The 24,838-nt window shown below is 36.7% G+C and overlaps 1 protein-coding gene across 9 annotated transcripts in view; it reads left to right on the top strand.

Annotated features, from left to right (window-relative positions):
• Positions 1-24,838, top strand: part of DMD (dystrophin) — a 1,152,080-nt gene that overhangs the window by 951,348 nt on the left and 175,894 nt on the right. For all 9 annotated transcript variants that reach the window (XM_085049820.1, XM_085049818.1, XM_085049835.1 and 6 more), the window contains 3 exons: positions 2,388-2,544; positions 9,825-9,945; positions 10,613-10,881. In XM_085049820.1, the coding sequence (XP_084905946.1) occupies positions 2,388-2,544; positions 9,825-9,945; positions 10,613-10,881 (547 nt within the window). The remainder of the gene's footprint in view (positions 1-2,387; positions 2,545-9,824; positions 9,946-10,612; positions 10,882-24,838) is intronic.

Here is a 24,838-nt window from a genome sequence, read left to right on the forward strand (position 1 = left end):
CAGTTTAAGTTTTGCTGCCCACCTGTGCTGATCAAACCACGACACCACCAGACTAAATGTAAAGATTATTCCAAATTTGCCTGTTTGGAGCTCTTTCTATCCATAGTACAGAATGGAATGGATTTCATCATGACTACCAATGCTTACACAAAAGAGGGATTAGAGAAGACTTATGAAATGTTCTCCAGGCACCAGTCCCAGAAGTGTCTTTATTTAGTGTAAGTTTTGGTCTGCTGAAACAGAAGACCCATGCCATGAATCGACTTGGGTGGGCATTCCTTTCTAAATGCATTAGCTAAGATATATGGTAGATACTAAAGAGAAGCCAAGTGCATTTCCATTATTCCCTTTCTTTCATTCTGATATGTCAGCACAGTTTATCCTCATAAACACTTTCTTTCTTATAAATAACTCTTTTTTAACTGTTTTCCTGTTATCTGTTCTGTCTGCACATTTTGGACACAGTCATAAATATGTGAGTGTATGCATATAATGTTCACTAGTGTGTGCATACATAAACATATATTCCTGAAGATGAAGGAAGAGCAGAACAAGACAGGTTCTGGGAAAAAATTCACCTGACGGGAAGGTCAGAACACAGCAGCAGTAACAAGACTCCTTTGGGTCACTCTTTTTTCATTTTTTCCCCGTAAAGCCAGAGCTGGGGAGGCAGGGAGAAGTGCAGCCACAACTTCTCTGGACAATAAATGCTAGTGCCTCATCGCCCTCACAGTAAATAAATTCTTCATAATATATAATCCAAATCTTTTAGCACACAGGGGCTTCTCTAGGCTTCACTGCCTGCAGGACTGGTTTTCCCCTGCTGTGAAGCAGTTTTGCCCCAGCTCCCAGATGCCCTGTGGAAGCAGAGATCAAAAGGCCTGGTCTATCTGTGTCCCTCACATGTAGCACTCAAGTTTGAAAAAAGGGAAAATTTGCCATCAGTTCTCATATTTTGAGAGCAGCTGAGCTTTCTGCCAGCCTGTGGCTGATCTGTGCCTTTCCCTTCTCTTTCCTTGCCACTTTAATTATATGACATAGGAGGTTGGAAAGAAGACAGGATTCATAGAGCATTTTAGAGAAATGCTACTCTCCTTACCTTCATCAATTCCCCATTTCCATATCCAAACTAAGTAATAAGGTCTGCAAAAATGCTGAGTCCATATTTTTCACATTTCTTTATAGACCATCCTATATTAGGTGTAGGAGTAGAATTCTTAGTGTCAGAAGAGAACGATTTTATGTGCAATCAATGTAGAAGAAGATAAATGTTATATGAATAAAGTTAGAACTTAAGCAGAAATGTATGAAATAAAAGAAAAATTGTCTTTATTTCCCAGTACATTTTTTTCACTTTACTGTTATGTAATACTCCTTTGGTTTGAGTTGCTAAGAGGATTTCTTTTGTTACCTGGAGGCGAATTAGGACTTTTTTCTGAGCCAGCAATTAAAAAATAGCCTATTCATTAAGCTTAGAAAGACAAAATTTTACTGTGCTTTCTATCTACACTGCAGAGAAAATTGAAGATTTTATCAGTCCAGCCATAGAAAACAGTTGCTGAAACTTAGTAGCTCAGTACTTGATGCCAGTATTAAAATACCGCATTTATGCATATACAGAGGAAATATTTAGGAAGTGTCCTTATGATGGAGACCTTTTTTGCATAAAGTGATTTTTTGTCTTTTAATTTTCCCAGTGTTTCAAATAGGTTCATTCACACCTCTGTTCAAAATACTCAGACCTTTGGCTAGGCTATAATGTATGAATATGCTATTGACTTTAGCAATTTCATGACTTTTTTTTTTATTTAAGAATGTCATTGGTTCTCTTATTTTTAAAACCTAAGAGAATGAATCTTGTGTGAGTTGAATGGTTTATGTAGTGGTTGAGAGAAATGCTTGCTCTTCATTGAGTTGGAAAACTACTCTCTACATTTTAATTAATGTCCTAGTACTCCTAAGTGATGCCTACATTTCTCATGCTAGTCCTGCATAAGATTTGTGCACTTCTAGTGAGACTGACAATTCAGCACAGCCATTACTCACTGTTGAAGAGGAAAACTAAAAAAATAAAACAAAAAAACAAACAAACAAAAAAAAACCCAAAAAACCAAAAAAAACCCCAAACACACAAGCAAGAAACAAACAAACAAAAAAAAAAAACCCTAACCAATCAAAAACAAAAATCAGGAGATTTGAAGAAAAGCCAGAACTGTGGAACCAAATTTAAATCTGTGTTGCCAGAATCTAATTCAAAGCCACTGAAGCTATTAAAAAATCATTAAGTTAATGAAACACTGGGATCTTTCTCAGTAAATAAGTTTGTACTCTTTGGGTTTTATTTGCACTGTGCCTGAATCTATCTTATATTCAACACATGCTTTCAGATCCCATTTGGAAGCCAGTACCGACCAGTGGAAGCGATTGCATCTCTCTCTTCAGGAACTTCTGGCATGGCTGCAATTGAAAGAGGATGAATTAAAACAGCAAGCACCCATTGGTGGAGATCTTCCCACTGTGCAGAAACAGAATGACATTCATCGGGTATGGGGCTTTTTTAAATTATCATTGCTTCTTACTTTGCAGGTCAGTGCTGCATGACACAGTCCTTGTTGGAAAGAATACCAGCTATAGCTTTCAAACACATCAGAGAAAATCAGCTTTTTGGAGAAGGAAGGGTTTATGACCATAACCTTCAGAGACCTATCACAGACAGGCAGATTTCATAGCCAAACAATTATTAACCTAGTAATTTTTGAGGATTAAAAAACTAGTTCTGAATTGTTTTCCAGATCATGCATTCCAACTTCATGTATACCTTTTGAAACCCTAGTGTGGATTTTGGGAACATTTGTGAAAAGAGTAGCTGATAGCAGCCCTACTGCACAGCACTGCACCATGAAACTGTTGTGATAACTGTCTGTGTTTCATATTGGTTTCATCAGGGAATTCTTATGGAAAGATCATAGCAGAGCATCATATGGGGGACCATTCTAGACTAAGATTTGTAATAAAAGGGAACCTAAATTGAACAGATATACAGGAAGTTGTTTGTTTTTTTTAAACCTGCCAAATGAACAAGCCCCAGAATAATACTTCTGAATAGTTCTTCGTACAAAGATTCTCATTGATTTTTTTTTGTTGTGGTGAGGGTATGCTTAAAGTATGTCTCCTGTGTTTAATCAATTGATACCAGCCTGATGCTACCCCAATGTCTGCTTTCACCTAAACAGTCTTTAATTTCATTTGCCTTTGAGGTCTGTTCAGGTCTGAATGTGAAATCAAAATTCTAGTACCTCTATTGTACAAAATATATTCAAGTTCTCCTCTCCTTCATCCACATGCACCTTTAATTAAAATTATGACATTATGGGAGGTTTTTACTTGTTTGGTGTCTGATAATGCTTCGGTGTGCTATCTAAAAAGTTATTTCAAACAAATGTAATTTTTATTGAAAAGTTTAAATTATCAGTCTGACAGCTTAATTCCATGAGAAGAGAATTTTCCAAATCCAGTGATTATCCTCTCAAAGCATTGTGCTGTATATATGTAACTTCCTTTTTGGAACTTACAACAAAAGGTATTGTTTCTGAAGTTCCTAAATCTCTGATTTTATTGCTTCATGAAGAAAAGTGAAATGGTGCTATAAAACAAAATTGGATCAGTGTTTTTTCCCTTCATCAGGTAGCTGTATATAAATATTATTCTAATATATGGTCCTTCCTTATAGGGAAGGACACATTTGAGAACAGACAGTGAGATCAAATTTAGAAAGTGAACATGACATATCTTGCTGCTTTAAGTTATTTGGAGCCCTGAGTTTGTGAAAAGTCAGGAAGAACCATATTCAGCCAGGCAGGGATTTTTCCATAGGCACACAGACATTCAATTACTGCAGCAAACTGGTGGGAAGTAGTGTCAATACAGTTTGTCAAGGACCTTTCTTCACCAAATGGTTGAGAAAGCCAAAGAGAAAGATGAACAAAAACATCTCTCAGTGCCAAATCTTTTCTATGATAATATAATGCTTTGCTGCAAGGGGCATCTTTGTCACATTTCCTAGGTCTTCCCTCTGGAGAGGTGATGTGTAGGATGTGTCTTTCTCACAAAATTTTACGTGGGACTTAAAGCACTATCACAGAGACAGTAAGGTGAAAACATCCACGACTTTTTGGGAAAACACCATTCCTTTTCTAACCTTTCCCCCAAGAAAGTGAAAATGTGTTATATATAACCATGAAAGTTAAGAGAAGCCTGAGGTCTGTTCTAGCCATAAAGTAGCAACTTCCATAAAGTAGTTTTAAAGCCCATCCAGAATATCAGGATGAAAGAAGCAATATAGATGTTGCTTTAACTCAGCATGACATTAACTCAAACTCTTTCTCCAAAGACAACTCTTGAGCCAAAACAAGAGTTAGAGAGGGATTTTTATAGAATTGTTGCTACAAAACTTTTTCCATCTAAATAATATCCAAGTCTTTGAAGACATTATTTTTCTCCTAGACAGAAGAAATATTTTTTCATCTAAGGAAATTACTTCTCATGAGTTTTTAGTATTGTATATTGCTCTATAAGCACTTTGAGTTTCCCAGAATTCATCATATAGGTGGCAAGTCTTCAGCAATGAACTAAGTGATCTCACTTCAAATGAAGTATTTAGAACTTTCAGGGAAGAGAATTATTGAAAAAGATACCATAAGTAGGGGCAAAATTACCTTATAAAATAGATCTCACTTCTCCTTTTTAACTGCTCAGCCACTTGCAGATATATAACACAGAGCTTTGGTCATCCTGTCTAGTATCAAAGCTAGAGTGTTTTAGTTGCTGTTAGACTTATGTCTTTTTCCTTTTCCCATTCTATAGCACTTCAGAACTGTGAGGCCTTTCTAGTTGTAGTTATTCTGATACCCTGTGGAAAAAAGAACAAAACAGAATACTTGAAATTAATGAATTCAAATATCTCTGACAGAGGAGGGGGAAAAACATCAACGTGGAAGTCAACTTGAGGTTGCTTTTGACAAAACCTGTGGTTGGTTGGTTGGTTGGTTGGTTGGTTGGTTGGCTGGTTGGAGTTTTTTTTCCTTCCTGGAAATTATGGACTTTGTTACTCTAAAAGTTTCTTTTAGAGAAGCAGATATACAAAGACTAGATCTGAATGGACAACTTAACTCCTTTCTTAATATAAGAAAAAATCTTTTTAAAAAGGCTTGCACCAAAAGTGTAGGAGTTTATCTAGCTTAAAACTGGAGCCCAGTTCTGGAAACCTATTTTCAAGAGGTTTGGGCCTTTGCTTAAGAGCAGAGCTTAGCTTTCAGGGTGTAGCTGTGAAACTAAACAGTAGTTGTGTGATGATCTTGAGAAGAAGAATCTGCTGACTGTTCATTTTGTTCTCCTGAATGTCACTTCTGGAAATTAGTCTTCATTAAAAAAGAGAAACATCTACCAGATCTGCTCAGATTTTTAAATTAGTAAAACTTCCAGTTTTGGTCTTTCTTCATAAGTACAATGTTTTTCCTTCTGTGAAGAAATGTTTTTGTTTGGTAATGCCAGAACTGAACCTAGGTAAGTTCTTCTTCTCCAGAAGTTATTCACTTCTGGAGAAGTGAGCAAACCTCATCAGGGGAACACTTTTTATATGCATTTTAGCTGATTCAACTGAGAAATGGCATGATGAATGCAAACGTGATTTTATGAATCCTTTTTCTAAAGAAGTGTTGCAAGCTGATTTTATTTCTTTTCCGTTAAAGATAAAATTTAAAGAAGAACAAACATATTTAACCTCTCGATCATTTAGAAGACCATCTGGAATACCACAGAGATTCATAAAAGAGATGAAAATAAGTCAGTCCTTACCACTTGAGTGCTCCTAGTTGCCAAGATCGGCTTTAAAAATTTTAAGAGTAGGATTCAGATGAAAATTTCGAATGCTTGAATCTATGCCAGAGGAGAGCTTGAACTCAACTGAGAACAGGGGTATCCATGCAGTCAAAATCATTGTTGTGTTATAAATGTGAGGTGCTTTTCAGACAAGGCAATTTGGAATGCATCCCAAATACACCCACATAACTGCTATTTGTTTGAACTTATATGTATATATAGTAGGTCATTTTGTCAATTTTTGGCATCTGAAGAAATTGTCTCTATTCCAAAGTCTTAGAATATGTGGGGAGGAGTGATGGTGGTGGTGTTAGTCAATGATAAAAAATACTCCTGTTCTTCAAAACATTATTTAATTACCTTATATTTTCTTTGTTTTACTCAGCATCATACTACTGCTTTAGTGAAATTGCATTAACAACTGTGTGCATGTTACTGTTAATCTCATTTAAGTAATTTAGGCATCATGCAGATAGCCTGCTATGTCTTTCATTCTTTTAAGAGTTGCTTCATTTGCTGTGTAGTGATTTTATTAACAGCATAAATAGCATTTATGAACATAGAAAGTACTTATTAAGAATTCCATGGAAACCCTTTCATTTGAAATCTGTAGCATCACTGCCTAAGGAGGAGTACAGTTCCTGCTTCAACACAATAACCAATTCTGATGGCACAGTTGATAACTGCTTCTAATAATTAGGACAAACCCCATTTTTGAAAAGAATTCTGGTTGGCAAACATGTTGAATTAATCTAATTGTACTCTTTCTCTTTAAAATACATTGAAAGCAAAAAATCCTAGTTTTAAAATAACAGAGATTAATGTTACTTTTACTAATGCAACTCTTTTCTCACTATATTTTCATTTTTCAATTTAAACAATCGTTGTTTCTTCATTTAAAAAGATTTAAGGACACCCATGAGGTGGTAGTAGAGGTCTGAGATAAGCTGATCAATATATGCATTATTAAAATGGTGGACAGAATGCCATTACTGCCGTAGTGTTGATGACAAATAGACATGCTTAAATAAAGTAGTTTACTTACTTTTTTGTCAGGTCATACATTATGCCTATTCGATTTCCTCTACAGTCACCACGAAGTGTGGAAGAAGTTAAGGAATTCAATGAAATTAGCTTGCAATCATTAGCTGTACATTAGACATTCATTTAGGCTAATTCTGCTTTCAGTGATGGTCTAGTTATTATAAAGACGTATTTGTCAGATAAATTCTTTTTTTTTTTTCTCCTAAAGAAGAGAAAATGTCTCTTAATGCTACTTATGGTTTTTATTGGTAGTATGTACATATCTCACAACAAACTTTAATCAGAAAAGCAGCTTTATCTTCATACAGTAAGAATTTCTTTTGGAATGGCTTAGTATGAAATGAGCATTCATTATTTTTAATGCTGTTCTGTGCTACTGCTTCAGCCTCATGTTTTTTTCATCCTCTCTTTTTCAACTTTCTTTAATTGAAACATATTTTAACTCAGTAGAAATCTGTAGATCAAAACTAGGGAAGGAGATGAGAACTGTAAACAGATCTCAACACCATACTGTGTGGTATTCTATAACTGAGGATTTACAGACTATAATCACCTCCACCAGCTCCAACATTCAGAATGGAAAAGTTGGGGGGGAAGTTTAACACATTGGCTCAGTTTTCCTTTATTAATAAAGAGACTTTTTCTGTTTGGGACAAAATAAAATGTGCAAATTCAGAAGTTCCTTTCAGCATGTCTCTATTTTTTTGAGGAAGATACAATGATTCCTGCTCACAGGCTTTATGGGATGCAGTACATGTATATTCTCATTCTGTTGCACAAGAAACACAGGAGGAATGTGGCTTTAAACATCTTCTGGAAAGATAATGCCACTCAGTGTATTGGATTGCTGTAGTTTTCTGCAAAATCAGCGCAAGCTGAAAGGATGTATTTTTTGTCCTTCTCCTGGTGTGCACATGAACATATCTAGGGGTGACCTGTCTAGAGCAGAAGCACTCCTTACAGCAGGACTACTCATTCCCAAATGCACAGTTCAGAGGTATTTCTGGCTTTTAACTATCCACTACAACAGTGTATTTCTGTGTTCCTCTGGAATATCTCTGACTCCTTCCTGCTGTTGGTATGTGTCTGCAGAACAGAACTTTGTGCAAGTGCTTCCTTTTTGACTGGTCTGGGGGACAGACATTTCTGAGAAATAATGCATCTTTGGAGACATTTCTAAAGCATATTATATCTTGAAGCTGTTATACCATTTAATGTTTACAAAACACTGGTTTAAGTGAGTTTGACTGTTGATGTTACTTTTAACACTATCAGCAGAGAGCAAATCACACAGCCCATGGAAATTATCATGAAAAGTACCATGCTGGATTTTAAATCATGCTCCCTGCTGGCTTACTTGACCTGCAGACCTGCCACACCATTCTAGTGGGACAGAATGATGTGAGATGGACAGAAAGGCTAATTAAAGGAAGAGATTTTCCTCATTTGGAGGCTTGAGAAAGGCTTATTGTGTTTCCTCTTTCCATTGCACTTCATTCAAAAGTCAAGTATGAATTATAAGAATCATAAACCTAAAAATGTCTAGAGTTGGAGATTCAGCCATGTAGTAACTCTAGCCAGTTATTATGGAAAACAATATCCAGTGGTAGTTTATTTGTTAATATGTAATACATTTTTTATTTGTGAAAATTAGTGTTGTTTTTTAAAGGTCAACATGATTGTTTAAAATATTTATCACCGTTATTGGTCGAATGAAAGAATCCCTCATGACAGCAGATAGACTCTGTGAAAAGATTCCAGTTCCATTATTGTCCCTGACACAAAATGAAGATGTTTTTGCTTTGTTATTTCCTTCAACAAAGCAGACTTTGCTAAAGGGTTTTCCCAAGCACAGTTACAAACCTTATGGTCAGTCCTCAACCATTTAATAAAAAGTGTAACTAAATATTTATAGTAGAATAATGTAGTTATTTCCTTAAGTTTACTTTCCTGAAATGTGTTAAGAACTTTTTACCTGTGAGTGCTCATATTATAAACTGTACGTGTTCCCATTATTAGTTCTGGTAGGCATTTCCTGTACAGAGAGTCACATATCAAATATAATTCAAAGTGTAATGAACTTTTTAATATTGAATTCATAATCCTTCATTAGTTTGCACAGAAATACAAATTTTGTTTAATAATTAATTTAATTGAATTGGTGAGTTTATTACGTTAGAAGCTTATATAATGCTGGAGTTGTAAGAAGAATTTTCTAATCCCTGCAGTAAAATATCTATTTTCTACTCATGGCATGTGGCTCTTCTTTTTGCAGTATTGTGTTTTGTGTTACCCTGTGCTATTAAATTACCTGCATATTTTACCTCTATGCTATTTTAAACAGTATGCATCCAACAATGTTTCATAAATGCAGAAGAAAATGTTGAAATAAAAGAGCGGTTAGGACCATTTAGATAAATTCACTGCAGCATGCAGAAGAGCCAGTCCAATATGCAACCCACAAACTGGGTTTCATCTGCACTTTTTGTGTGGTGTACATTTGGAATCAGATTAATAGAATCTTATAGCCTCATTAACAAATATAAATAAATGAATAAGTAAATACTGGGATATGTATACTTTCAGTAACCTACTGAAGCTTCTAATGCTAATCTTGAGAAACTTGTTCATGGTCATTTAAAAGCAGGGTGTAGAAGAGAGGTAGCAAAAGGAGCTGTTGCTGAGAGAAGAAAAATGCAATATGCTGGTAGCACATTTGCTCCTTTGAATACAATATTATTTCTAGTTAAGCAAAAGCTGATTCTTTTAATTTTGCGTGTGTGTGTGTTTTGTTGCTTCTTGTCATACACACGTAGAAGCTGCTGCTGGAAATCTTGTTCTGACATTGACATTCTGACCTGATATTTCCTTATAGATCCACTTACAATAATTTTGTTCCTCAGACTTTCAAGAGGGAGCTGAAAACAAAAGAACCTGTCATCAGGAGTGCCCTCGAGACTGTGCGGATCTTCCTGGCCGAGCAGCCCGCGGAGGCAGCCGAGAAGGTCTGCCCAGAGCCCCGAGGTAATTGAAGCAAGAGCAGGGTAATAACACATTGCTGGAAAGATCAGTGATGATCAGCGATGATTAAATCAATTCTGCCAGCCGCTCTGAAAGCATTCCTTTTACACTCCGAGCTGAATGCCAGTATTCAGAAGCTAAGCTAAAAATATAGATGAAAGCAAGCCTTAGCAGTCCTTCTGAACGCTGTGGTACTAAATAGGCATGCATATTTATAAGCAGATTTCGAAACTGCCTTTAAACCTTCAAGACCTGTCTATAATTACAGCCTCATTTGAGGTCTCAAAGCTGCAATTTAAGCGAAAATTCACCTCGTAGTTTCAGTACTACAGGAGATCCCAATTCCACCTAATTGCAGCAAAAACTTCACAGTGATTAATATTTATCTACGTGCAGAAATATTGTGCTGAATCAGCTGATAAACTTCTAGCTACACCTTGCATGTTTCAAAATGCCTTTATGTACTTAAATGCATATTTTGCTGATTTTTATGGTGGCAAGATACAAATTTTTGAAGAGATTTTCAAACAAAAATACATTAATAAAACAAATATCACAGGTGCTTTTGTTTATGAATAGTTTCTTACTAAGATTTGAATTTATCCAGATGGCAACTGTTTTAGTTCTAAGATAGAATATGTCTTAAAAGCCTCTTCACTTTCCCATTTAGATCTGTCACCTGAAGAAAGAGCCCACAATGTCCCTAAACTTCTGCAAAGGCAAGCAGATGAGGTCAGAACTGAGTGGGATAAGCTGAACCTACAGTCTGCTGATTGGCAAAAGAAGATCGACGATGCTCTCGAAAGACTGCAGGGCCTTCAGGAGGCAATGGATGAACTGGACCTGAAACTACGCCAGGCTGAGGCTTTCAAGGGATCCTGGCAGCCAGTGGGGGATCTGCTCATTGACTCTCTGCAGGATCACTTGGAAAAAGTCAAGGTATGTGACATGCATCAGTATTTCTGAGCATGAAATTGTTCATGGTATGGATCCCTGTATCAGTGTAATTATATTTTAGAGTGAGAAATTGATGTCATTGTACTATAGTGATTTATATTAAATAGTACATATAAAGAGTTTCTTAATCTCAGAAATGAAAATGCAATGGGATCATCACTGAGAATGTGTACTGCTGACATGGGTCAAAGCACTACAGAAATGTGTAAAAATCCTCAGCACACTCACTGTTAACTCAGGAGAGGCAAAGTTGACAGCTAAGAGCAAAAGAGAATAGGTAGAAGAATATAGGTTAAAAGTATATAAAATTAGCCTTTTCCTTTATGTTTTTTTAAATTATGATGAATACATAATTGTTTCTATAATTGCAGATTAGAATTTAAATAATTTTAAATATATGGTTTTTCATGATGGTGGCACTTCCTGTCTTTTTTGATAAATAGGCTTCATAACTAAAGATAATCTAAAAAAAAGGCAGCAACCCTGGAAAAATTGTCATTATTTTCTGTAACTTAATGCTTATCTGATTTTAAGGGTTGTTTCATAAAATCACTGCTTATTGAGAAACTTGGGCAGACTTGTCCTCTTGCAGCACGACTGCCATGGACAGACTTGATAAATAATACAGGATTCCTTCAGCTAGAGCACAATAGAGGCAGTTGCCATTTTGATAAGAACAAAGTGCCTCTGTTCCAGTCACATAAATGGGAATCATCAGTCATTTTGAAAGAGACCTGAGCTAACTGTTATTTTCTCTAGTTGAACATTAGGATCTAAGAAAGAGGAAATAGAATGACTAATGGCAAGAAAAAAATGCCTCTGAAAATCAAATGTAGTTTATTAAAATGAAAGTCCTCCAGTTTTAATCACACAGAAAGTTTAATGAGCGTCCTGTACAGATACTGTACAAGAACAAATGAAATAGTTAGTAGCTGATGAACAGCTAACTGCAAAATTTGTTTATCTTCATTTAAATTCATAAATGAACAGAAGAGATCTATTTATAAATTCTCAGAAAGTGCTATTACAACCATCGTTTGCTTTAGGTTTTTAATTTTGAAGGAGATATTCTGAAAAGAAACACTGAATCTCTGATATTACTGGAAAACAAAGCAAGTAATTTAATTCTAAAGCCATGACCAGGAGTGTTGACTCCATAATTATAGTTCTGAGTCCTGTTATGGTTTGAAAAATAAATAAATGCATTCTAGATAACATAATTAATGACGTATTAATTGATTCACTTATAGATAAAACATTTTTCCTTTGAAAATGTTTCAATTAAAAGCTAAACTTGTTGAAGTTATATAGCCTTCAGTTAAAAACTGTTAGCAAACAATAAGGCTTTTTCTTTATAAATTATATTATCAGCCAATCATTATCCAAGTGATACATTATATATGTCTCATCCTTTCTCTTTTTTTATGATGAGTATCACAATGACTGATACTACAGTATGTGGCAAAGTACCTAGTTCTCTCTATACATCTAAGAAAACCAAGCACCTTCTGAGCAGATCTTCAAACCCTTGGTCATATGCGATTGCATTTCTTGCAAATCCTTCTCCTTATTTGGATCACTGTAGCTTCCCCAGTCCTAATCTGATTAAAAACTTCCTAGGGAATGTGTTTAACCTAGTGCATTTGTCACTGTTCTCTTTAGTTAAAGCTGCTGGAGCTGCGAAGATCATGGTATAACTTTGAAATCACACTAAATAGTGGATCCTTGGTCAGTCTTACTGCATTATTATTATTATTATTACTGTACAGATGCTTCATCTGTGTTAATGTACAAATTGGTGTTGATCTCTGATTGTGAGGACAAGAGATATTTTCACCTATCTGCTCCACAGGATGCAACCTAGACTAGAGATGATCTATAACCAAAAAACTCCTCAGACTTCTCTGCTGTCATCTGTTACACTCCCTTTTTTCTTCTCTCATATGAGTTACATTTTCTGTAGACTGAAATATAACTTACTTCCTTAATAACACACATTCTTTCTGTCTCCCTTCCAAGCACATCCCTCTGTCCAGTTAAATCCAAACCATCATTTAACTGTCTTAAATTCTGTTCAAGCCCAAATGAATCTATTATTTGTCCCCAAATATCCATTGCCTGATCAGTTTGATTGTAGCTCAGATCATATTTTAGACATGGACTATGATTTCCACTCCTCTCTGCAGAAAATTCAATGATGCTTTCTCCTTGCAATCACCAACAAAAGGTTCTCCTTTTCATCAGAATGCCTGGAACACTTAGGGTCTCACAAAACCACCACTCATTTTTGTATTAAGCTTTTGCTGCTATGCAATTAATATGCAGTCATACCTTCCTTGCCCATTTGGTGTTTTATTCAAAGACCCATTCCAGGAATTGACAGTAGAATCAATTTGTCTCTGTTTCTTCCCCAAAGACTCTCATTTGCTCCATACCATCCAAAACTTTGTTAATGGCTATGCTAGCAGCATGCAACAATCATTTCATGTCATGCTGATACCTTCTCACTGTTTTGCTGTCTCTCTGTAGACATCTGCAGAGAAATACTAATGGAAATTAGTACCCATAGGAAGTTTCAGATTTTTATACTCTTGCACTCTGGAATATTAGGTTTTTTCAATTAAAAGCCACTGTTTTGAGATGTTGTGCATGGATTTTGTGGCTGAGAAGCCAATTTTAATGGTGTGATTTATCTTTAGCTAAAGGTAGTTCAGCTACTCCCAGCATACTCACAAGAGCACAAAGCAAAGCACCTTTGTCTGCCAGTGATATTCTAACATACCACTAGCAGCATAAAACTGCTTCAGTTTTCTGTCATGCACAGCCCTGTAAGGGAACAGCAGAGCATCTATACTTCATGAGGGATATAACTACATTCTAATTTTTTTTTATTGCAACTACTATAAAGCAAAACCAAGCAAACAAAGCAAAACCCAAAGCAAACAAAAAACCCAACAACAAAAAAAATTAGGAGTGGGTGGTAGTGTTGTGGTTTCTTTAGTTCAAAATAGAGGTGCATATCTAAGAACACCTTCCAAATAAAAGGCTATTCATGTAGAATCATGTAGACTTTTTTCAGTTAACTGCAGTCTGCTATAGGATAATTAGTTCTCCTTCATTGTCAGATGAAGAGGCACCTTGACTCAGTATGATGATTGATAACTGTGAAAAGCAGAACGGAATTTAGTGACATAAGTCTTGCATTTTTCTGTAAGGAATTTTCATTAAAGTCTTAGTCTTGCTTCTTAAGAAATGCTGGTTGTTCTTGCAGATTGACTTTTACAGTTATGAGTAAAGCAGTTACATGAACTTTGCATATAGATTATGGATTTTATGTATTTAATGTAACAAGGATATTCACAAAGGCTGAAGTATCCTTTTAAATTCTTTTGTCAAAGCCTATTTACAATTTTAATACAATTTCTAGTTGAATTATGTGCTGTTTATTTTTTACTTTCTTCAGGTTAATTGACAGTTGTAGCCAATTGTATATCACTGACAAATGTTCACTGGAAAGTGTCAGCCTGAAATTTATTTATTTGTAAACCAAATAGAGTTTGCAGTTATTCATAAATCAGAAATAAACTGATCACTGATCTGCTCATCATCTACTCCAAAATGAGTTTCTGTGTGCAGGGACTGGGGACAATCCTTTTGTCCCTAGTCATCTTTTCTCAAAAGGAGACAGAAGCAAGACAACCCATTAAAATAATTAGCTCAATTTCAGTTGGGTTCATATCCAGCCATAAAAATAAAATAAATAGATTTGCAAAGGTTAAAATTCCATATTATTACAAATATTTTAATACTAAATAGCAACCTCAATAGCAGGACAATGAATAAGGATAGGTAGTTCATTCAGAGGATAATAATAATGATGTTTAAAAAGCCTTATATATTCTTCTGTAGTTCATTTTGATGCTTTTCAGCTACTGCTGTTCTGAAAAGAGGTATTTCAGCAAAGTGAACTCTTACAGTGCTGTTATGAGGGAACTGTGCTGACAGCTGCCTACTATGGAGATTCTGACAGCAAAGTGAGTTGTTGAATTTCTAATTTATGTTCTCATCCCAAAATTATTTGAAATGCATAGGTAATTCATAATTTTCTATCCTTCCCCCCACCAAAAAAAAAAAAAAATTAATATGGAGCTATTTTTGGTCACATACAGGGAAATTAATGAATGACACCTAGAAGCAAGCCAATAGTCCCCATTCATCCCCTCCTAGCACTGGAAATGTGTACTGGAGATCAGTTTTAAATAGGTCAGTAGAATCTATGCAAGAAATAATTACCTGGAAGATGTATTGAATAACCAGAATTTCCAATCAGCTACATCTCAATAGCAGTGCCAGATCCATGTTATACCAAATAGAGGTCAGATTGCACTGTGATGCCTATTCTCTTCTTAACTTTTTGCTAACATAAAATTATGCTATGCACCAAATTAAGTGAGCAGAGCTCATGCTGTCCAGTCTGTAAAGTAAAATGACATTACATGTTCAGCGGCTTCTGAGATATTTTTTCATTCTCTTTCTTTACTGATAGACTTTCTGCTATGGATACACTCATTATTCTTAGTTTTAAAAACCTCAAAAATGCTAAAGTATTTCATATGTATTATTTTAGACTATGAACTATGATTTGATTAAGTGTTTTCAAATTGTTTGTACAATTAGAAGATGACAGCATCCATTGGTTCATAGCTGAACAGGAAACTATTTGCCTGCAGTGCAGGAGATGGAAGTGTTAATGTTTTCTTCAGACTATAACTAAAGTAATTACTGTTACAAATGCCTCTCAAGCTTACCATTTCATACATATGTCATTCTGTGACAGAATCCTACAATAGTTATTTATGATATGTTCCTAAACTACTTCAAAATGCATATACATTTTTTCAGTTTAATTTGAAGCCAGCTGTTACCACCAAAGGCTATAATCAATCTGGGTTAAGCTATTCTATTTCCTTTAGTAAGCCTCCTAATAAGTTCTGTGATGGACTCTGGGCCTTTAAAACTATTATATACAGAATAACCATTTCCTACTGATGAATTTTCCAGTTTTACAAAATCCAAAATTAGTTCCTAAGAGAATTAGGGGTGATCTTTCTAAACAGTTTTTTTATTTGTAAAATATTTGTAGTTTAGAGATTGTTCTAAGATGCTAGAAAATGAGGAGATGATCTAATGGCGTACTAGAGACTTTTAGGCTTTAAATATAAATATGGTCAATAAAACCAGAATTTGCAAAACATCAACATTTTATCAACTGTTTTACTGCTATTGTAAACTAAAATGACATTAAAGTAGATAAGAACATAATGAACTCCATTTTAAAATTAACCAAAACCATACTGAAATTCACTGGAACACTTTGACTTCCTACAGATGTCCTTGTGATATATAATATTCCTGTGAATTTAAAACTTTCTGGAGTTGGCTATAATGAAAGAAATAGTTGAAGTTTGTTCAATTTGTTAATGGGTCAGCTTTCAAGATGTTATTACACATCAAAGACACTTCAGCTAACCACATTTCTGAATTGGTGACAGCATGGTGTGTTGTTTTTACCTTTTTTTTTAATGGATTTTTATACAACAGAGAATTTAGTAGGGCTGTTTGGTTGTTACTGTTGAGGCCAAGTTTAATTTGCTATGGTTTGTCTTAAATATGAAATTGAGTTAAAAACCATGAACTCGTCATGTAGTTGTACCAGCTGATTTTAGTTCTGTTATGCTTCTGAACTGGTAGGAGATGAAAGTTACTCAGTTGTATCCTGTGGTCTCTTAATCTCATTTTAACAGCTTATGAATCAATTTATTTTCCCACACAAAAAGAAATATATTCACACATGGTTATTTAATGTGTAATAATAATGTATTTTTACTGATACAAGTTTAATCTAAAAGTCTAATCTGCCTTATGTTGTTTCTATGTAATCAGTCAGAAAAAAATGGAGAGTTTGTTATGGCAATAGCTACGGCAATAGGCTGCATCTAAGTCCATTTTAAATACCTGAAGCAAGAAAACATACCCTCTGGTGATTTCTTTTGCAAGAAGTTATACATTTCTTATCTCATGTTTAGATGCTACCACTGTATCTATAGTGTATTTTGCACAGAGAGTAGGTTACATAGGTTTTTCATCTATATCAAGCTACCTGTTTCAAGGGAGAATCCAAAATCTTATTTTGCATAGGAATAATTAGAATGATGATCAGCAGGCAGAGAAGTGAAATCTTGGTCTTTTAAATTTAAGACTGCTCTTCACCACACTACTTATTGGGAAACAGTAGTATAATTATGATACAGTAAAAATTGCATTGCTCTGCTAACAAAGAGGAAACAAAAATAAGTATTCTTTCATTAATTTTCTGAGGAATCACAACAACTAGTGTGAGAAGCAGCTTCTTGTAGACAGTTTTCCAAAAGAAAAAGCACCTGGAAAAGAGCTGTACAAATTTAACCCAATTTGTATCAGGTTTTTTTAAAGTATATTAACACAATTAACAAAAGAGCATACTAACTATTTTCTCTTTGATTAAGGACTTTTGGGCTAAAGAATACTAATAACTTTTTCCTGACAACTAGTGCAGGCAAATTCTTGAACTCTAAAGAAGTAAAAAATGCGACCACTAAAAGTGGAAATCTTTTCTACCTCCAACCCAGTTTGGTAGATGATGCTATTATTAGATCAACAGATTTCATTTGGAACCAAATTTTTCCTTGTATGAACTCACCCTGCTGATTTCAGTGGGAGTTCAACATGCACATCTGCAGGCAGAATTTGACTTTTTAAGTATTGGCAATCTCTGATCTTGGTTTCTGATAGCCTGCTGAGAGAACTGACTAATACATGTATAAAGACTTGTCTGTCATTTTATGCCTCTGAAGTTCCGAATTGAGGTCAGACCAGAACATTTTTAAGAGATTTCTCTTTATCAGTTTATCAGAGGGAAGAATGAGACTTGAGCTTTTAGAAGGAGAATTAAACATTAATTTTTAAGTACCTAAGTGGCATGGTTATAACAGGGACCCTGACATTTGGCATGGCTTTTTGTTTTAAATTTGCCATATAAATGCAGCATGCATAGATATTAGTCTGATGATGAAGTATTAACATTCCAAGACATGACATTAAATCAAAGATGCTCTTGAACTGTTTTGGTTCTTTTCAAAAGCCTTCTTTTTCTCACGAGCTGGATATGTAAATATTTAGCCAAGGGGGAAAAAAAGCACAATGTGAGTAACACATTTCTTCCTACTATGGAACCATTTTATTCAGGCTTTCCTAAGTGAGTGTGGCACAGGGAGGTGTGTGGCTCAAGGGAGCAAAAATATATCTAAGGAGTAGATATAGAGATTTTTATAGATATTTATAACAGAGCTCTGATCTGCTATATATGGTCTGCTATTGAAACATTCCTAAGTAAAGCAAAAGGGTGTACCAGAAATTAATATATAACCAAAGACATGGACGTTTACTGTGACATGAGAGGAGGGAAAAAGAAAGAGTGCCAGGAATGAATTTTAATGTTTGTTTCTGTGGTGAGACAATTTTTTTTCCCCATGAAGAAAAATCTGTCAGTATTGTGTTTCTAATGAAATCTTTTCTTAAAACATTGACAAAATAAATTCCTGGGAACTATCAAGTGTGCAGATTCTGTAATGATATTGTTTGTATGACATGGGCAAATCAATGAGCAAAGTAAAATCCATTTATCAAGCTCCTGTGCTGGTACACAGTAATTGTCTAGGGACTGTTTGATGTAGGGAGTGCAATGAATGTTGATTGCCTGGAATGTTTATCAGGGACCTAGTGAGATACACATTTCTCATTTTCATCTTTATAAATTTAAAGCCTAATAGAGTATTATTTCATGTTTTTGGCCAGCGTTAACCCATCATAAAACTTAATAATTACTACTTAGCACTTCTGTACTGCTTCTCATGTTCCAGATAGTATGAGTTAATCTTCTCATCTTCTTTCTGAGACTGCAATAGAATATTATCCCCAGTTTACAAACAGGGCAACTGAATCAGTGAAACTAATTTGTCCAGGCAGCAATGCCACTTAAATTATTCTTATTCTCTTTATATTTTACCTGAAAATAGTTTTATTTTAGTTGGGTTCAACTGTTCATTGGATTAAGAATGACAGTTTTCATCGGTCACAGCAGGAGCCACTGTTGCCCATTTCCCAGAGCCACAGCTTTCTCCCCCTCAAGACATGGCAGGGCAGCAACCCAGGAATTCAGCCTGAATGCCTGGGAAGGTGGGCAGTGCTCATTTCCCAGCCTGTGTCTGGTGCTGCTATAGAAACCCAAGACATTTTTAATTTTTTAAGTTTTATTCAGATGTGTCCTCTTCAGCATTTCATATTAATGTTCTTCCTTCCTACATTAGGCTAAAAAGTAAATCATTGTCACTTGGGGTTGCTAAAATCTACTGTTTGAACTGAATTCCTTCTCTGGCATTGTTGAAAGATGTTCTTATTAGATGTAAGAAGTCTAGGAACTTTACACCTCAAGTGGGCCCATGGGAATCTCATGTGGTTTGACAAGCATCAGGTGCTGCACATGGGTCAGGGCAAACCCTGGTGTCAATCCAGGCTGGGGGATGAATAAATCAAGAGCAGCTCTGCCCAGAAGGATTTGGTGGTGTTGATGGGTGACAGGCTGGACATGAGCTGGCCATGAGCACTCACAGCCCAGAGAGCCAAACATGTCCTGGGCTGCATCTGAGCAGCAGGGGAGCGAGAGGATTCTGCCCCTCTGCTCTGCTGAGATCTCACCTGCAGAGCTGCATCAGCTCTGGGGTCCCAGCACAGGAAAGACATAGATCTACTGGAGTGAGTCCAGAGGCTGGAGTGAGTCCAGAGGCCACCAAGGTGACTAGAGGGACAGAGCACCCCTCTAATCACCACCCTCAGCACAGAGGAAAGGCTGAGAAACTTGGCCTTGTTCAGCCTGGAAAAGAGAAGGCTTCAGGGTGATGTAAATGTGGCCTTCCAGTGCCTGAAGGGAACCTAGAGGAAAAATGGACAGACTATTTACAAGAGCATGTAGTGACAGGGATAATGGCTTCAAACTGAAAGAGAGTAGGTTTAGATTAGATATTAGGAAGAAATTCTTTACTGTGAGGGTGGTGAGACACTGGAAAGGTTGGCCAGAGAGCTCGAGGATGTCCCATCCCTGGAAGTGTTCAAGGCCAGGTTGGATGAAGCTCTGAGCAACCTGGGATAGTGGAAGGTTCCCAGTCCATGACAGAAGGGTTGGAACTAGATGATCTTTAAGGTCCCTTCTGACCCAAGCCATTCTGTGGTTCTGTGATTCTGTATTGACTTGGGGTTTTACCCATGACCACCCCACACACATACAGTGGTGGTGAAAAGGTGGAGATGGGAATTTCAATATTAGTTCAAGAGTTGGAACACAGAGCTTTCAACAAAGCAGTTGAACAGTGCAGCTGACTGGATATTAGACACTGGGTGGGCTGTAATAACTTATTTCGGCCTTTAGCTCTATGAAAAACTTTGTCCCCCTTACTAGAGGTAGTAATTACCACCTTTACATGGCCAAACATCATTAAATGCTTACAGGGTAAATCTAAAGACATGAGAGGAGAAAGTAAAGATTTCTTTTAAAATTAAAGATCTCTATATGCTTTTCGTTAGAAAAAAATGAGGATTTTCTGAAACTTCTTGTCTGAATTGTTTAATGTTGGTTTAGCACCAGAATACAATCTGTGTTTTAGTAGTGTCTATGCTAAGCTTTTGTATATATCCATATTTTGCCTCCTGAGCTACAGGGTCTGCCTGCTGATATCTGGAAGCTTGAGGTGTTTTGTAATGTTATGATACAGCTGTTGCAATCTTTCTGGTTTAAACTGCTTTCATGTTTTTTGTCAGTGTGCTGGGTTTAAAACCCAGATGGAAAATAAACCCCAAAGTGCTCCCTTCCCTCTCACCCACCTCTCCATAAGAGGGAGACAAAAAGCAGAAATTCTGAGTTAAGAACAATTTACTTGAAAAGCAGCAATGAAATTAGAAAAAATAACAGTAACAGCATTATTAAAAACAAAAGTATACAAGCGAGAGAGTGATTTACATGCTAAAAAGGATATTCGCTGGCCAAGTCCCTGCATGGCCACCGAGACAAAAGGCAAAAATGTCCCCTGGACCCTCCCTATGGAGCCCTTTTTCCCTCACCCAAGCCACCACCCCAGGTTTCTTCACAGAAGTGAGGATCCCTAATTCTCCCCCTCAGCAATGCCGTGGATGGTATGGAATACAACCTAGGCTCACCCATGAGGCTCCAAGCTCCATCCCACACATGTCCCCCAGCCCAGTGCTCACCCAACCCTTCCCTGCTCTCTCATGACAGCTGTGAGAAAACCAACTCTGTCCTGGCCAAAACTAGGACAGTCAGCGAAATACTATATTTGCCTTTAAAATGTCATACTGTTTTACAGCACAGTAGAGATTTGCTCTGTAGAAACTATTTTCTGAGGACAAGGAGTCTCTATAACCTGAAAGAGCTTTTGGTAATGAACACAGGTTATTATTCAATCTTTATGTTATTATATCTAGTATACATTATTTACAAGTTAACGAATAGCAATAGATAATGTGTTATTAATGGTTTGAAAACAATTTGACTACAACCTAAGCATATATACTTTTCAAGTGCTTTTAGCTTTAATAATCCTGACTGAAACCATACTAAAGGAAAAGTTTTCCTTTGCAAAACTTTCTTTATGCTTCTTGTGTCCTTGGTGTAGTTGAAGTTAGACTTTCAGATCACACTTTGAAATCATTCAAGTTACTTACATTTCCTAGGCACTTCTTCTTTTCTTGGTTGCAAAGTAACTGAGTAACTGACTTTGATTATATGGCAAAATTGGTGTGGAGCTTTTTATGACATTTCAGCAGTCGTGGGCTCTGCCATGACATGGGTAGAGTTGTTCTTGTAGAGTGAATTACAAGCTAAATTTGCTCATTTACTTTTCCTTCTCCATGGAGAACACAATTTCAGAATAAATGGCAAGGCAGTAGCATAGGCTGTATTTGTTCAGGGATCATAAAGCTGTATATCACCTGTTGATTTAAAATAAATAAATAAATAGATCAAAATTTATAGTAACCAAGAGATCTGTGTTTCATGATACGTGCATCTATTTATTAGTGTGCTTCTGTTTATTAAATTAGACATCCTAATAAATAAATATTTTCTGCTAGATATAACATTGCCACAAATCATAGCTGTTTCCCTTGACAGTTCAGAAAAGAAGAAAATTAATACCTGGCAGTAGTTCATTTTTCATTTCTTCTATTCAAATTTTAACAACCTTATTTTTAAAGAAATACTGAGTTAGTCTTCAAAATTGCAGGAAATAACTTTTGAAAAATGTAGTGTTTTACTGATGTAGAAATATAGAATGGGATAGAACTTAAAGGAAATTTGATTTTCTTTCTCCCCTGATGTTTTTTGTTTGAACTATTTTTATCCCTGAAGAGGATTTATATTCTGCTGTAGTGCACTCTTGCTTGGTCATTTCTGAGTTTATAAAAATATATAGGATGGAAAATTAAATCAGCTGAAATCCATTTTGTCTCAACACCGCCTGTCCCCAGGAGCACTACAATCAAATAAAAATACAGGGTGAGTTTAAAAGCAAGCTAAGTGTAGCATATTGAGCTAGTGGCTGACAAACCCAGGTTTCAATGAAATTTGAATCAGAGCACACTAAACCCCTCAAAGAAGAAACTAACTCAATTTTGAATGAAAATAATGGAGACTGTTAAACTGTCCTGGGACAGTTCAACCTTGTATGGTTTTAAATATAAAATGAGAAGAAATGCTCTGGCCCATGAATAATTTCCACTTGGACACTAAGCGAGTTGAGGTAGAGAATCATCAGTGCTGGGAACCTGCTGTGGCCCAGGTGTAGGGCAACCCCTCACCTTACTGTGCAAATGGATCCTGCTCTGATTTAGCTGCAGCTGCTGCTTCTATAAAACCTTCCCACAACAGAAATTCATCTGACACAGGAGAACTTTTATCCCTAAGTCATCTCATATTTTCTTCACAGCGCCAGATGTTCTTTTCTGTCTCTTTCACTGGTTATGAGAATTGAGGTTTAACATAAGCCAGTGCTAGCGGGAGACTCTTCTGTATGAGGGAATTCTTCAAGAAAATGTCAGGCTGGCATGAGGCCACAGCCTTGCATAAGTGCTGCTCGCAGACCAGGGAAACAGACTTTCTCTGTAGGCACAGTTGGCCTTGTCTTGAAATCTGCTCCATACTAAGTGTGAGAAATATGGTGGAACATATAAGGGGATGGATCACACTCATAATTCTGGTCATAGCTGAGTCCTAATGGGATGCAGCCAGGAATGTGGAATGAGTCAGCAGGAGCTACTGAGAGGCCACTATCAATTGTCTTCAAAAGTCATGGCAATTGGGAGAAATTCTTGCATCCTGCAGGAGAGCAACTCTCACTCTCATCTTCAAGCAGGATGGGAGGAAGGACAAGGGACTTGCAGGTTATTCAGCCTCACCCCAATCGCTGGGAAGCTGATGGAAGAGCTAAGCTTTTAAACTATCTCCAGGCACATGAAGGACAGGAAAGTTGCATTGGAGGCAAGTTGTACGTGAGATATCACAGTGGTTGATCCTGGGTTGATATCATTTAACATCTGAGTTAAGGAACTGGTCCTTGGGACAGAGCTCACCTGCAGTAATTTCCCAGTTGATACAAAAGCAGGAGGAGCAGCTAACACACCAGATGTTTGTGCTGTCATTCACATGGACCTTGACAGCCTGGAGAATTACACTGAGAGGGATCTCATGAAGTTCAACAAGGAGAAATGCCAGGTCCTGTGTCCTGGGAGAAGGAACTCCAGATAACAGTACACACTCAAAACCAATTGGCCAGAAAGCATCTCTGCAGAGAAGAGCCTTGGGGTCCTGGTAGATGAACAGCTGACTAAGACACACAGTTAAAATCCAAATATTACAGTTATTAGGGAGACACCTCTGCCTGAATTAATGTGCAAACAGGACCATATGCTGAAATCAGTAGTATGGATTTTGTTTAACAGTAAAATGTGAGGTAGACAGATAGAAAGAAATAGAAACGGGGTGGGGGGTGGCAAAGGGAGAATGAAGAAGAGAGGGAGAGAGCACTATCAAGTGGAAGGATCATCACCACCCATGGATCCAGTAGCCTCCCACTGGTCCTCTTCACCCTGGGCTTCTCAGAGGTGGGGGTTCCAAGGTGGCTAAACTTCTCACCATTTATACATTTTAGCAGACAAATGAATCAATGCTCATTAGCTACACCATTCTCTTATTCTGTTGGTTAAATTCTGTCGCTTCCAGTGCTGATTAGGCCCATGCTTGGTCTTTCTGTTGAGTCAGTGGCAGCACAGTTGCTGAGCTGGCCTTCCCATGCACTCCTTGCAATGAAACATCCTTCCCCCCAGCCTTATTTACCTTTCCTGATGTCGCTGTTGAGCAGCTAGCAGAGTAATGAAGGCACCAGTTCTCAGTGGCAAGAAGGAATGACCTTTATTGTTTTGATTTCATCACATATATAGAGTTCTCAAAAGTCACCCAGATTGGTCAGTCAGAAGCCTTCCCCCAGGCCTGATTGGCCAGGCCTGCACTGTCCAAGCTCTGGGACACTGTTCCAACAACATCCAAACTTTATCTTTATTTATAAAACACAAGAAAATTTCTCATGGGAAAAACCTGTGCTAGCCACATCCTTAGACCTGACATAACTGGACAATAGTACCACCTTTGTGTTATTTCAAGCTCCTGTCAGGTTGATTAACTCACAGTCCAAATTTCGGGAATCCAGAAGGCGTATTAGGGACAGGGTGGGCTTTGGTGGCCCTCAGATGAGCAGTTGCTTCTTTGTTTGATTTGCTA

The sequence above is a fragment of the Lichenostomus cassidix genome, chromosome 1, assembly GCF_008360975.1.
Source record: "Lichenostomus cassidix isolate B80296 chromosome 1, HeHo_3.0, whole genome shotgun sequence".
NCBI lineage: Eukaryota > Metazoa > Chordata > Aves > Passeriformes > Meliphagidae > Lichenostomus > Lichenostomus cassidix.